The sequence below is a fragment of the Salmo salar genome, chromosome ssa04, assembly GCF_905237065.1.
Source record: "Salmo salar chromosome ssa04, Ssal_v3.1, whole genome shotgun sequence".
Lineage (NCBI taxonomy): Eukaryota > Metazoa > Chordata > Actinopteri > Salmoniformes > Salmonidae > Salmo > Salmo salar.
Window position 1 is genome coordinate 74529672 of NC_059445.1, and position 14678 is coordinate 74544349.

A 14678-nucleotide genomic window follows, 5' to 3' on the forward strand; every position below is an offset into this window, starting at 1 on the left:
CTGCCATCTCACTGAGCTGTTGTTCAGGCTCTGAAACAGGGACAGGAAACAGTGTTTTTGATAAAGGAACTCTTTAAGGAACCAAGCAGGTCTGGGTAGAAACTGGTTACTAACACACACACGCAGAGAGAGAGAGAGAGAGAGAGAGAGAGAGAGAGAGAGAGAGAGAGAGAGCGAGACAGAGAGAGAGAGAGAGCGAGACAGAGAGAGAGAGAGAGCGAGACAGAGAGAGAGCGAGACAGAGAGAGAGAGCGACAGAGAGACAGAGAGAGACAGAGAGAGACAGACAGAGAGAGACAGAGAGAGAGACAGAGAGAGAGACAGAGAAGCTCAAAACACTTCTCAAGCGGCAGGCTACTCTAACTTGTGCTGCCTCCCATCTCTACATCAAGGCCTGGTTCCTCTTCTTTATGACTAAGCAACAGCTCTTCAACCTAGTCCTGCTTTATTGGTGAAAAATCAACACATTTTATTGTACACCATAGATACCAACACCAGACCATTTATACAACTCTACTCTATATTCGCAAGGAATACAACAACACTGTCATATTCATCTTCCAAACTGATGTCAAAAGGCAATGAAAAGTTCCCATTGTATTTATCTCAGAGTTATAGGGTGTTATTAAGGACACTGTATAGGGAATGGGGTGTTATTAAGGACACTGTATAGGGAATAGGGTGTTATTAAGGACACTGTATAGGGAATGGGGTGTTAAGTATACTGTATAGGGAATAGTGTGTTATTAAGTATACTGTATAGGGAATGGGGTGTTATTATGTATACTGTATAGGGAATAGGGTGTTATTTGGGACTCAGCCCAAAAGAACAAGCTCTCTATGAGAGGATAGTATCTCACCTGGCAGTCGTCCCCCTTGGTGCGCACCACTCCGCTCATGTACTGCTTGTCCAGGGAGGGGGAGATGCCAAAGCTGTTGCCCATGCAGAGGGTCTCCATGCGGCTGTCTGGGTGGCCGATCTCCACCCCCCCGTTCAGGATCACATACCACAGGTCCAGCTGAGAGGGGGTGGGGGGGGGCACAATGATGACATAAGCAGCAGCGCCAAACACATGACCATCACAACAACAGGAAATTAATGGCTGACACTGACTGATTGGTTGGCCTTCATAACAGAGATGCTTTTATGGACCTTCACTCCAAACAATCATTGGTGCCTGGTATTATATGTATGTGGTATACAGAGCTCGAGTGAATAGAACAGGTGCTTTATGGATCTAGTGAATGTGCTGAGAATAGAACATACCCAAGTCCCATATAAGACTGCAGACTAAGTGTGAGGTGTGTGAAGAACCCCGCAGGCAGGGAAGTGATCGTTGAAGAGATCCATCTTACCTCCACACTGACTCAGACTGCTGCTCATGGCTTTCAACCATGAAGGCAATAGAGGCTTTTCAGAGTGACAGACTTCTATCACAGGGAAGCATTGAGAGGGAGATTGAGGACATGTGATGAGGTTCCTAGACACCCTCCCCCTCTCTCTTCCCTCTCCTTTTTCTTCCTCTGCCCCCTCTCCCCTCATTGTCTCATAGGACCGCTAAGGACGCTGCAGTGCAGTGAAGACTGTGATAGGAGATAGCAACCCGTCTGTCATACTGAACACACACAGTCTCGTGTAGCTGTCCCCTGCTTTACACGCCTGTGTATGCGTGGGTGTGTAGACGCCTGCTGCCACAGCTTATTGACACAGATCCCATCCACTTGCGCTAAAGAAAGTGGTGAGGCTAGCTGTCATCAAGGCAAAGGGTGGCTACTTTGAAGAATCTCAAATATAAAATATATTTTGATTTGTTTAACAGTTTTTTTGGTTACAACATGATTCCATGTGTGTTATTTCATAGTTTTGATGTCTTTACTATTATTCTACAATGGAGAAAATAGTAAAAATAAAGAAAAACCCTGGAATGAGTAGGTGAATCCAAACGTTTGACAGGTAGTGTGTGTTAAGTTTATGGTTGGTACCTCCTGTTTGTCCTGTAGGATGACGGTCCCTGCTTGCTCCACCACCTCAAACACCATGACAGTACACAGGTCCCTTCGCACTGACATGGTCATGTTGGCAAAGGCTGGCAGCTGGTGCATGAACTCCAACAGTTGTTCTGGATGGGGGGAAGAGAGAGAAAGTGAGTAAGAGCGAGAGGGAAGGAAGAGATGGACAGAGCGAGAGCACAATGGAGAGAAGAGGTGTGGTGTAACAGATTGAGGTAGCATAAAATATCAGAGGAAGAAATGATGAGGAAAAAGGAGACAGAGAGAGATCAGTGAGTGTTCTGTGTAACTGATGAGTGTGTACTGTAGGACCTGCGTCCTACTCTCTCACTCTGAGGGGCATTACACCCTGTTACCATGCAGCCTCCAGTCCAGTGGAGTCAAGATCACCGAGTCAAAATACAAGATAAGATCTACCACTCAGATGTATTGCTTTTTTAAATGTAATCCTATGCAACATTAATCTATTAAAAACATTACTGTCGCAAGGCTATAGACTCAATACATTATCACCGCATATTGGCTCTCAACATCCCTCCACTGACACTGACCAAAAAGGGACACAGTCTTCCAGCTGATGGCGAAACTCGAGTCGCACCTCATTATTTCTGCCTCATGCAGCTGAATCGGGTTCACCTATCGCCAAAAGCGGCAAACAAAAAATGTCCTAAAAACAGGAACGCAAGCCTTTATCTTATTTACAGAAATGTTTGGCGATTGACTGCAAACGCCTTGGAGATCGACCAGTCGATCGTGACCTCTGCTCTAGTCACATGTCTCCGTAGAACAGGGTGACCTGACTCCAGCCACACTAACCACACTCCGTGAAGGGCCCTGCCCTGCCCATCCTTTCATATCTCAGTGGGTCTGCAGCCAGTGCATACTGCCTAACAAGCCAAAAGCAAAGAAGCCTTAAAACGCAGGCATCCCACAGCCCCCCAGCAGGCAGGTCTCTCTCTGGGTCCTCTGATGTGTGGGCAGGCAGCTTCCCCTTCCCCCCAGGAGGACCCCTGGTTTGCACCACTAATGAGGCGGCCTGGCTGACTGCCCGGGCAAAAAATAAAAAGGGTACTAACTGGGGAGACCTCAGTGTTTATAGAAATGGAGGGAAGGTGTCGGGGGGGGCAAGGTACAGAGAGCTGGTAGTCCATCCACCAAACTACTAGATGTGAAACAGGGAAGGGACTCAGGCGGTATGCTAATTTGGTATAGAGCAGACCTAACCCACTATTAAATTAGTAAAAACAGGAATGTTTAACATTTGGATAGAAATGAATAAGGAAATGATCTCAACAGATAAAAATGTCCTAATGTGTGCTACCTATACCCCCAATAGAATCTCCATACTTTAACAATGACAGCTGCTCCATCCTGGAGGGGGAGATCAACCATTTCCAGGCTCAGGGACGTGTGCTAGTCTGTGGCGACCTAAATGCCAGAACTGGACAAGAACCCGACACCCTCAGCACACAGGGGGACAAAGTCCTACCTGGAGGTAACAGTATTCCCTCCCAAATATGCCTCCTAGACAACTATGACAACATAACAAAACCCCCAACAAATATGAGTCACAACTCATGCAACTCTGTTGCACGCTGGGTCTGTACATAGTCAAAGGTAGGCTACAGCTCATCCCTTGGCAGTAGTACGGTAGACGACTTTATCACCTCAACCCAGAGTCTCTCAGTGTTCACAGTCAGCCCACTAACAACCCTATCAGATCACAGCAAAACCAGTCTACTTGAACAGAGCAAGTCAATCATGAGGCATCAAAGCCAAAGGATGTGAATACTATTAAGGAATGCTATGGATGGAAGGAAAGTAGTGTAGAGACCTACCAAAAAACTATATTAGGCAACAACAAATTTAATCAATTTTAGACAACTTCCTGGACAAAACATTTAACTGACATAGTGAAGGTGTAAACTTGGCAGTATAAATCCTAAACAGTATATTTGACCTTTCAGCTTCCCTATCAAATCTAAAACTCTCAAGCAGACAACCTAAGAAAATGAACAACAATGACAAATGGTTTGATGAAGAACGCAAAAACCTAAGAAAGAAATTGAGAAACCTGTCCAACCAAAAACAGAGACCCAGAAAACCTGAGTCTACGCCTTCATTATGGTGAATCACTAAAACAATCCAGAAATACACTACGGGAAAAAGAAGGAACAGCACGTCAGAAATCAGCTCAATGTATCTGAAGAATCCATAGACTCTAACCACTTCTGGGAAAATTGGAAAACACTAAACAAACAACACAGAGATATCTATCCAAAACAGAGATGTGTGGATAAACCACTTCTCCAAAAATGTTTGCTCTATAACAAAGAACAAACAGCAAAAACATATACATGATCAATTGCAAATCTTACAATCTGCTATTAAAAAGACTACCAGAACACACTGGATTCTCCAATTACATTGAATGAACAACAGGACAAAATACAAACCCTCCAACCAAAAAAGGCCTGTGGTGGTGATGGTATCCTACATGAAATGATAAAATAAACAGACCACAAATTCCAATTGGCTATACTTAAACATCATCCTTAGCTCTGGCATCTTCCCCAATATTTGGAACCAAGGACTGATCACTTTTGTGGATTGGGGTTCAGACAAATTTGATCCCAATAACTACCGTGAGATATTGGCTTTATACCAAATTACCATACGACGGAACACGAATTCACCCTGCACACCGTAGGGAGTTTTTCCTAGCCCCAGTGATCCTACATCTGCATTGCTTGCTGTTTGGGGTTTTAGGCTGGGTTTCTGTATAGCACTTTGTGACATTGGCTGATGTAAAAAGGGCTTATAAATGCATTTGATTGGTTGAGTTTGATTAATTGACAAACAAACCAAAACAACAAAAAAAAGCTTTAAAAAACCTCTGACTCAATTTGGCATGAGGGTCGGCTACACAAATTGATGGAAAGTAGTGTTCAGGGAAAAACATACGACATTATAAAATCCATGTACACAAACAACAGGTGTGAGGTTAAAATTGGCCAAAAAACACATTTCTTCCCACAGGGCCGTGGGGCGAGACAGGGATGCAGCTTAAGCACTACCCTCTTCAACATACATACACGTGTGTGTGTGTATACATACCTACATAATATATATATATATAGCTATATATATATATATATATACACATACACACACATATATGTATATATACAGTTGAAGTCAGAAGATTACATAAACCTTAGCCAAATACATTTACTCAGTTTTTCACAATTCCTGACATTTAATCAGAGTAAAAATTCCCTGTCTTAGGTCAGTTAGGATCACCACTTTATTTTAAGAATGTGAAATGTCAGAATAATAGTAGAGAGAATGATTTATTTCAGCTTTTATTTCATCACATTCCCAGTGGGTCAGAAGTTTGCATACACTCAATTAGTATTTGGTAGCATTGCCTTTAAATTGTTTAAATCGGGTCAAACGTTTTGGGTAGCCTTCCACAAGCTTCCCACAATAAGTTGGGTGAATTTTGGCACATTCCTCCTGACAGAGCTGGTGTAACTGAGTCAGGTTTGTATACCTCCTTGCTCACACACGCCTTTTCAGTTCTGCCCACAAATTTTCTATAGGATTGAGGTCAGTGCTTTGTGACGGCCACTCTAATACTTTGACTTCGTTGTCCTTAAGCCATTTTGCCACAACTTTGGAAGAATGCTTGGGGTCATTGTCCATTTGGAAGACCCATTTGTGACCAAGCTTTAACTTCCTGACTGATGTCTTGAGATGTTGCTTTAATATAGCCACATAAATTTCCTACCTCATGATGCCATCTATTTTGTGAAGAGCACCAGTCCCTCCTGCAGCAAAGCACCCCCACAACATGATGCTACCACCCCTGTGCTTCACGGTTGGGATGGTGTTCTTCGGCTTGCAAGCCTCCCCCTTTTTCTTCCAAACATAATGATGGTCATTATGGCCAAATTGTTCTATTTTTGTTTCATCAGACCAGAGGACATTTCTCCAAAAAGTACAATCTTTGTCCCCATGTGCAGTTGCAAACCGTAGTCTGGCTTTTTTATGGTGGTTTTGGAGCAGTGGCTTCTTCCTTGCTGAGCGGCCTTTCAGGTTATGTCGATATAGGACTCATTTTACTGTGGATATAGATACTTTTGTACCGGTTTCCACCAGCATCTTCACAAGGTCCTTTTCTGTTGTTCTGGGATTGATTTGCACGTTTCGCACCAAAGTACGTTCATCTCTAGGATACAGAATGCATCTCCTTCCTGAGCGGTATGACGGCTGCGTGGTCCCATGGTGTTTATACTTGCGTAATATTGTTTGTACAGTTGAACGTAGTACCTTCAGGCGATGGAAATTGCTCCCAAGGATGAACCAGACTTGTGGAGGTCTACAATTTTTGTCTGAGGTCTTGGCTGATTTCTTTTGATTTTCCCATGATGTCAAGCAAAGAGGCACTGAGTTTGAAGGTAGGCCTTGAAATACATCCAGAGGTACACCTCCAATTGACTCAAATGATGTCAATTAGCCTATCAGAAGCTTCTAAAGCCATGACATGATTTTCTGGAATTTTCCAAGCTGTTTAATTAACTTGTTATGGATAGGGGGCAGTATTTTCATGGCCGGATAAAAAACGTACCCGATTTAATCTGGTTATTACTCCTGCCCAGAAACTAGAACATGCATATAATTAGTAGCTTTGGATAGAAAACACTCCAAAGTTTCTAAAACTGTTTGAATGGTGTCTGTGAGTATAACAGAACTCAAATGGCAGGCCAAAACCTGAGAAGATTCTGTACAGGAAGTACCGTCTGACCATTTCTTGCCCTTCTTTGTCATCTCTATCCAAAACAGAGGATCTCTGCTGTAACGTGACACTTTCTAAGGCTCCCATAGGCTCTCAGAAGGCGCCAGAACGTTGAATGATGACTCTGCAGTCTCTGGCTGAAAAACAGTAGCGCATTTGGATAGTGGTCGATCTGAGAACAATGAGACGGGTGTGCGCGTGAAGAGTCCATTTGACTTTTTCAGTCTGAACGAAAACAACGACTCCTGGTCAGAATATTTTTTTGTCACGAAACGCGCCGGCGCGTCACCTTTCGTTACCCTTCGGATAGTGTCTTGAACGCACAAACAAAACGCTGCTATTTGGATATAACTATGGATTATTTGGAACCAAACCAACATTTGTTGTTGAAGTAGAAGTCCTGGGAGTGCATTCTGACGAAGAACAGCAAAGGTAATCCAATTTTTCTTATAGTAAATCTGAGTTTGGTGAGTACCAAACTTGGTGGGTGTCAAAATAGCTAGCCTGTGATGGCCGGGCTATCTACTCAAAATATTGCAAAATGTGCTTTCACCGAAAAGCTATTTTAAAATCGGACACCGCGATTGCATAAAGGAGTTCTGTATCTATAATTCTTAAAATAATTGTTATATTTTTTGTGAACGTTTATTGAGAGTAATTTAGTAAATTCACCGGAAGTGTTCGGTGGGAATGCTAGTTCTGAACGTCACATGCTAATGTAAAAAGCTGTTTTTTTATATAAATATGAACTTGATTGAACAAAACATGCATGTATTGTATAACATAATGTCCTAGGAGTGTCATCTGATGAAGATCATCAAAGGTTAGTGCTGCATTTAGCTGTGGTTTTGGTTTTTGTGACATTATATGCTAGCTTGAAAAATGGGTGTCTGATTATTTCTGGCTGGGTACTCTCCTGACATAATCTAATGTTTTGCTTTCGTTGTAAAGTCTTTTTGAAATCGGACAGTGTGGTTAGATAAAGGAGAGTCTCGTCTTTAAAATGGTGTAAAATAGTCATATGTTTGAAAAATGGAAGTTTTCGGATTTTCGAGGAGTTTGTATTTCGCGCCACGCCCTATCATTGGATATTGGAGCGGTGTTCCGCTAGCGGAACATCTAGATGTAAGAGGTTATTAAGGCACAGTCAACTTATTGTATGTAAACTTCCGACTCACTGGAATTGTGATACAGTGAATTATAAGTGAAATATTCTGTCTTTAAACAATTGTTTGAAAAATTACTTGTGTCATGCACAAAGTAGATGTGCTAACAGACTTGCCAGAACTATCGTTTGTTAACAAGAAATTTGTGGAGTGGTTGAAAAACGAGTTTTAATGACCCCAACCTAAGTGTATGTAAATTTCCGACTTCAACTGTATATAGATATATACACACGCATGCATGTACACACACGCATGCATGTACACACACACGCATGCATGTAGACACACACGCATGTATGTACACACACACACCAACGAATTGGTGAGGGCACTAGAACAGTCTGCAGCACTCGGCCTCACCTTACTAGAATCTGAAGTCAAATGTCTACTGTTTGCTGATGATCTGGTGCTTCTGTCACCAACCAAGGAGGGCTTACAGCAGCACCTGGATCTTCTGCACAGATTCTGTCAGACCTGGGCCCTGACAGTAAATCTCAGTCAGACAAAAATAATGGTGTTCCAAAAAAGGTCCAGTTGCCAGGACGACAAATACAAATTTTATCTAGACACCGTTGCCCTAGAACACACAAAAAACTATACATACCTTGGCCTAAATATCAGCGCAACAGGTAACTTCCACAAAGCTGTGAGCGATCTGAGACACAAGGCAAGAAGGGCCTTCTATGCCATGAAAAGCAACATAAAATCTGACATACCAATTAGGATCTGGCAAAAAATACTTGAATCAGTTATAGAACCCATTGTCCTTCATGGTGTGAGGTCTGGGGTCCGCTCACCAACCAAGAATTCTGCAAAATTATTCTCTGTGTGCTGTACAACATAAAACACTAACTAATGCATGCAGAGCAGAATTAGGCCGATACCCGCTAATTATTAAAATCCAGAAAAGAGCCGTTAAATTCTACAACCACCTAAAAGGAAGCGATTCCCAAACCTTCCATAACAAAGTCATCACCTACAGAGAGATGAACCTGGAGAAGAGTCCCCTAAGCAAGCAGGTCCATATCTATTGGGTGAAATACCAGTATGCATCACAACAGCAAGATCTGGGACCACAAGTAGAGGGCAACCAGTGAAGAACAAACACTATTGTATACCAATACTTATTTATTTATTTTCCCTTTTGTACTTTAACTATTTGCACATCGCTACAACACTGTATATAGACATAATATGACATTTGAAATGTCTTTATTCTTTTGGAACTTTTTACTGTTCATTTTTTATTGTTAATTTCACTTTTGTTTATCCATTTCACTTGCTTTGGCAATGAAAACATGTTTCCCATACTAATAAAGCCCCTTGTATTGAATTGAAAGAGAGGGTAAAGGAGGAGCACACAAGAAGCTCACCAATGTCATCATCGTTGCGGTCCACTGGGTCTTTCTCCAGACACTCCCTGACCAGGTCTCTACCAATCAGGGTGTCTGACGTCCTCTCCAGGTCTTCATCCTCCTCCTCCTCCTCCTCCTCAGAGTCCACCGCTGCCTCCGGGAGCCCGGATAGGTCCACATCACCCATTTCATTCTCTGTAGCCTGCAGAGGTGACAGATATTGGTTATTCTTTAAACGCAGACCAAAAAAATGTAAAACATAACCCCTAAGAATTATGCATACACCACTAATTATTCACACTGCCCATATTTTCCATTCTGTTTGGACAGATGGTTGGAATGAACTGGTGCCGAGGGTTACGGAGTGCTCAGATCAACTGGGATTTGAACCCACTACCCTGAGGTTAAGCGACCAGCTCCCCAGTCACTTCAGAAATATTTAAGACCATCTGTCTATTCGCTCCTCTAGTACACAGTAACAGACTGAACCTCCCTGCTCTGCAGTGCTTTCAGGAATGGAAGTGGACAGGATCAGATGGGATGTTTCCTAGATAAGGGATTGATTGGAAGAAGGGATGTTTCTATCCAGAGGGAATGTTACCTGAGAAAGTCTGCCTGTACAGAGACGGTGTGAAACACAGAGAAAGTCTGCCTGTACAGAGACGGTGTGAAACACAGAGAAAGTCTGCCTGTACAGAGACGGTGTGAAACACAGAGAAAGTCTGCCTGTACAGAGACGGTGTGAAACACAGAGAAAGTCTGCCTGTACAGAGACGGTGTGAAACACAGAGAAAGTCTGCCTGTACAGAGACGGTGTGAAACACAGAGAAAGTCTGCCTGTACAGAGACGGTGTGAAACACAGAGAAAGTCTGCCTGTACAGAGACAGTGTGAAACAGAGAGGATCAGTGTCTTTCTCTCATCTCTGGATCCCTTGTTCTTTTATCTAGGTGTTAGATGGAGGGCAGTTCTGTTCTTTCAGCATGTGGAAGACAGCGAGAGAGAGAGCGACACAGAGGGAGCGAGAGCTGACGCGAGCGAGCCAGAGACATCCCATCAAATCACACAAAGACAGAGCGAGCGCGAGAGAGCGAGCGCCAGAGCGAGTCCGCGAGAGAGAAAGAAAGCGAGTGCCAGAGCGAGCGTGCGAGAGAGAAAGAGAGAGAGACACACACAGAGCAGCCCGAGAGAGAGAGAGAGACACACACAGAGCAGCCCGAGAGAGAGACACAGAGCAGCCCGAGAGAGACACACAGAGCAGCCCGAGAGAGAGAGAGAGAGAGAGACACAGAGCAGCCCGAGAGAGAGACACACAGAGCAGCCCGAGAGAGAGAGAGACACACAGAGCAGCCCGAGAGAGAGAGAGAGAGAGACACACAGAGCAGCCCGAGAGAGAGAGAGAGAGACACACAGAGCAGCCCGAGAGCAGCCCGAGAGAGACACACAGAGCAGCCCGAGAGAGAGAGAGAGAGACACAGAGCAGCCCGAGAGAGAGAGAAAGAGAGAGAGAGACACAGAGCAGCCCGAGAGAGAGAGAGACACACAGAGCAGCCCGAGAGAGAGAGAGACACACAGAGCAGCCCGAGAGAGAGAGAGACACACAGAGCAGCCCGAGAGAGAGAGAGAGAGACACACACAGAGCAGCCCGAGAGAGAGAGAGAGAGAGAGAGAGAGACACACACAGAGCAGCCTGAGAGAGAGAGACACACAGAGCAGCCCGAGAGAGAGAGAGACACAGAGCAGCCCGAGAGAGAGAGACACAGAGCAGCCCGAGAGAGAGAGAGAGAGAGACACAGAGCAGCCCGAGAGAGACACACAGAGCAGCCCGAGAGAGAGAGAGAGAGAGAGACACAGAGCAGCCCGAGAGAGAGACACACAGAGCAGCCCGAGAGAGAGAGAGACACACAGAGCAGCCCGAGAGAGAGAGAGAGAGAGAGACACACAGAGCAGCCCGAGAGAGAGAGAGAGAGACACACAGAGCAGCCCGAGAGCAGCCCGAGAGAGACACACAGAGCAGCCCGAGAGAGAGAGAGAGAGACACAGAGCAGCCCGAGAGAGAGAGAAAGAGAGAGAGAGATACAGAGCAGCCCGAGAGAGAGAGAGAGAGAGAGACAGAGCAGCCCGAGAGAGAGAGAGAGACAGAGCAGCCCGAGAGAGAGAGAAAGAGAGAGAGAGACACAGAGCAGCCCGAGAGAGAGAGAGAGAGAGAGAGAGACAGAGCAGCCCGAGAGAGAGAGAGACACACAGAGCAGCCCGAGAGAGAGAGAGAGAGACACACACAGAGCAGCCCGAGAGAGAGAGAGAGAGAGAGAGAGACACACACAGAGCAGCCTGAGAGAGAGAGACACACAGAGCAGCCCGAGAGAGAGAGAGAGAGAGACACAGAGCAGCCCGAGAGAGAGAGAGAGAGACACAGAGCAGCCCGAGAGAGAGAGAGAGAGACACAGAGCAGCCCGAGAGAGAGAGAGAGAGACACAGAGCAGCCCGAGAGAGAGAGAGAGACACAGAGCAGCCCGAGAGAGAGAGAGAGAGAGAGAGAGAGAGACACAGAGCAGCCCGAGAGAGAGAGACACAGAGCAGCCCAAGAGAGAGAGAGAGAGAGAGAGAGAGAGACACAGAGCAGCCCGAGAGAGAGAGAGAGAGAGACACAGAGCAGCCCGAGAGAGAGAGAGAGAGAGACACAGAGCAGCCCGAGAGAGAGAGAGAGAGAGACACAGAGCAGCCCGAGAGAGAGAGAGAGAGAGACACAGAGCAGCCCGAGAGAGAGAGAGAGAGAGAGAGAGACACAGAGCAGCCCGAGAGAGAGAGAGAGACACAGAGCAGCCCGAGAGAGAGAGAGAGAGAGAGAGACACAGAGCAGCCCGAGAGAGAGAGAGAGAGAGACACAGAGCAGCCCGAGAGAGAGAGAGACACAGAGCAGCCCGAGAGAGAGAGAGAGAGACACAGAGCAGCCCGAGAGAGAGAGAGAGAGAGAGAGAGCAGCCCGAGAGAGAGAGAGAGAGAGCAGCCCGAGAGAGAGAGAGACACAGAGCAGCCCGAGAGAGAGAGAGAGAGAGACACAGAGCAGCCCGAGAGAGAGAGAGAGAGAGACACAGAGCAGCCCGAGAGAGAGAGAGAGAGAGACACAGAGCAGCCCGAGAGAGAGAGAGAGAGAGAGAGAGAGAGACACAGAGCAGCCCGAGAGAGAGAGAGAGACACAGAGCAGCCCGAGAGAGAGAGAGACACAGAGCAGCCCGAGAGAGAGAGAGAGAGAGAGAGACAGAGCAGCCCGAGAGCCAACGAGCGAGCGACACGCACAGAGCAGCCCGAGAGCCAACGAGCGAGCGACACGCACAGAGCAGCCCGAGAGCCAACGAGCGAGCGACACGCACAGAGCAGCCCGAGAGCCAACGAGCGAGCGACAGAGACGCAGAGAGCCAACGAGCGAGCGACAGAGAGCCAACGAGAGACAGAGACAGACGCAGAGAGCCAACGAGAGACAGAGACAGACGCAGAGAGCAAACGAGAGACAGAGACGCAGAGAGCCAACGAGAGACAGAGACGCAGAGAGCCAACGAGAGACAGAGACGCAGAGAGCCAACGAGAGACAGAGACGCAGAGAGCCAACGAGAGACAGAGACGCAGAGAGCCAACGAGAGACAGAGACGCAGAGAGCCAACGAGCGACAGAGACGCAGAGAGCCAACGAGAGACAGAGACGCAGAGAGCCAACGAGAGACAGAGACGCAGAGAGCCAACGAGAGACAGAGACGCAGAGAGCCAACGAGAGACGCAGAGAGCCAACGAGAGACAGAGACACAGAGAGCCAACGAGAGACGCAGAGAGCCAACGAGAGACAGAGACGCAGAGAGCCAACGAGAGACAGAGACGCAGAGAGCCAACGAGAGACAGAGACGCAGAGAGCCAACGAGAGATGCAGAGAGCCAACGAGAGACAACGAGAGATGCAGAGAGCCAACGAGAGACAGAGACACAGAGAGCCAACGAGAGACAGAGACGCAGAGAGCCAACGAGAGACAGAGACGCAGAGAGCCAACGAGAGACAGAGACGCAGAGAGCCAACGAGAGACAGAGACGCAGAGAGCCAACGAGAGACAGAGACGCAGAGAGCCAACGAGAGACAGAGACGCAGAGAGCCAACGAGAGACAGAGACGCAGAGAGCCAACGAGAGACAGAGACGCAGAGAGCCAACGAGAGACAGAGACGCAGAGAGCCAACGAGAGACAGAGACGCAGAGAGCCAACGAGAGACAGAGACGCAGAGAGCCAACGAGAGACAGAGACGCAGAGAGCCAACGAGAGACAGAGACGCAGAGAGCCAACGAGAGACAGAGACGCAGAGAGCCAATGAGAGACAGACGCAGAGAGCCAACGAGAGACAGACGCAGAGAGCCAACGAGAGACAGACGCAGAGAGCCAACGAGAGACAGACGCAGAGAGCCAACGAGAGACAGACGCAGAGAGCCAACGAGAGACAGACGCAGAGAGCCAACGAGAGACAGACGCAGAGAGCCAACGAGCGACAGAGACGCAGAGAGCCAACGAGAGACACAGAGAGCCAACGAGAGACGCAGAGAGCCAACGAGAGACAGAGACGCAGAGAGCCAACGAGAGACACAGAGAGCCAACGAGAGACAGAGAGATGGACAGAGAGCCAACGAGAGACAGAGAGATGGACAGAGAGCCAACGAGAGACAGAGAGATGGACAGAGAACCCTTACTGCTGATATCTCCATGTGGGTTTGGGACCGAGAGAGAGAGAGATTGGGACCGAGAGTGACACAGAAAGAGGGAGACGTTTTGTGCTAATACAGGTCTCAGATCAGGTCAAATCTAAACTGACAGGGACATTAGTTCCTGCTGGCTTCACAGGGGACTGAGCCAGAGAGAAGAGATCGAGAAGGGAAGAGGAGAGACACACTGCAGCCCAGAGTGACTGAGTGGTATGGCAGCTCACCGCTCAGGGCTCGACGAGAGGTCAAGCATTTCAAAAAACACAAGCTATAAACAAACTCACCAACTGCCAGCAATAGAAGCTGCTGGACTCAAGTCAACATACATTTATGGACACAGCTGACTGAGCTCCTCTAAATCAATGACAGGTGACTCCATGAGGAGGAGGAGAGAACAGGGAGATAGTCTGGTTGGTGAGAGAGAAGGTATGTGTAATGGTGGGTTAAAGGTGAGAGAGAAGGTATGTGTAATGGTGGGTTAAAGGTGAGAGAGAAGGTATGTGTAATGGTGGGTCAAAGGTGAGAGAGAAGGTATGTGTAATGATGGGTCAAAGGTGAGAGAGAAGGTATGTGTAATGGTGGGTCAAAGGTGAGGGAGAAGGTATGTGTAATGGTG

General features: G+C 46.9%; 1 protein-coding gene across 10 annotated transcripts in view; it reads right to left on the reverse strand.

Annotated features, from left to right (window-relative positions):
* LOC106603825 (rap guanine nucleotide exchange factor 6) overlaps positions 1–14678 on the reverse strand; it is a 197170-nt gene that overhangs the window by 48862 nt on the left and 133630 nt on the right. For all 10 annotated transcript variants that reach the window (XM_045717340.1, XM_014198000.2, XM_045717338.1 and 7 more), the window contains 3 exons: positions 9351–9534; positions 1984–2120; positions 861–1019 (listed from right to left, as the gene is read on the reverse strand). In XM_045717340.1, coding sequence (XP_045573296.1) covers positions 861–1019; positions 1984–2120; positions 9351–9534 — 480 coding nt within the window. The remainder of the gene's footprint in view (positions 1–860; positions 1020–1983; positions 2121–9350; positions 9535–14678) is intronic.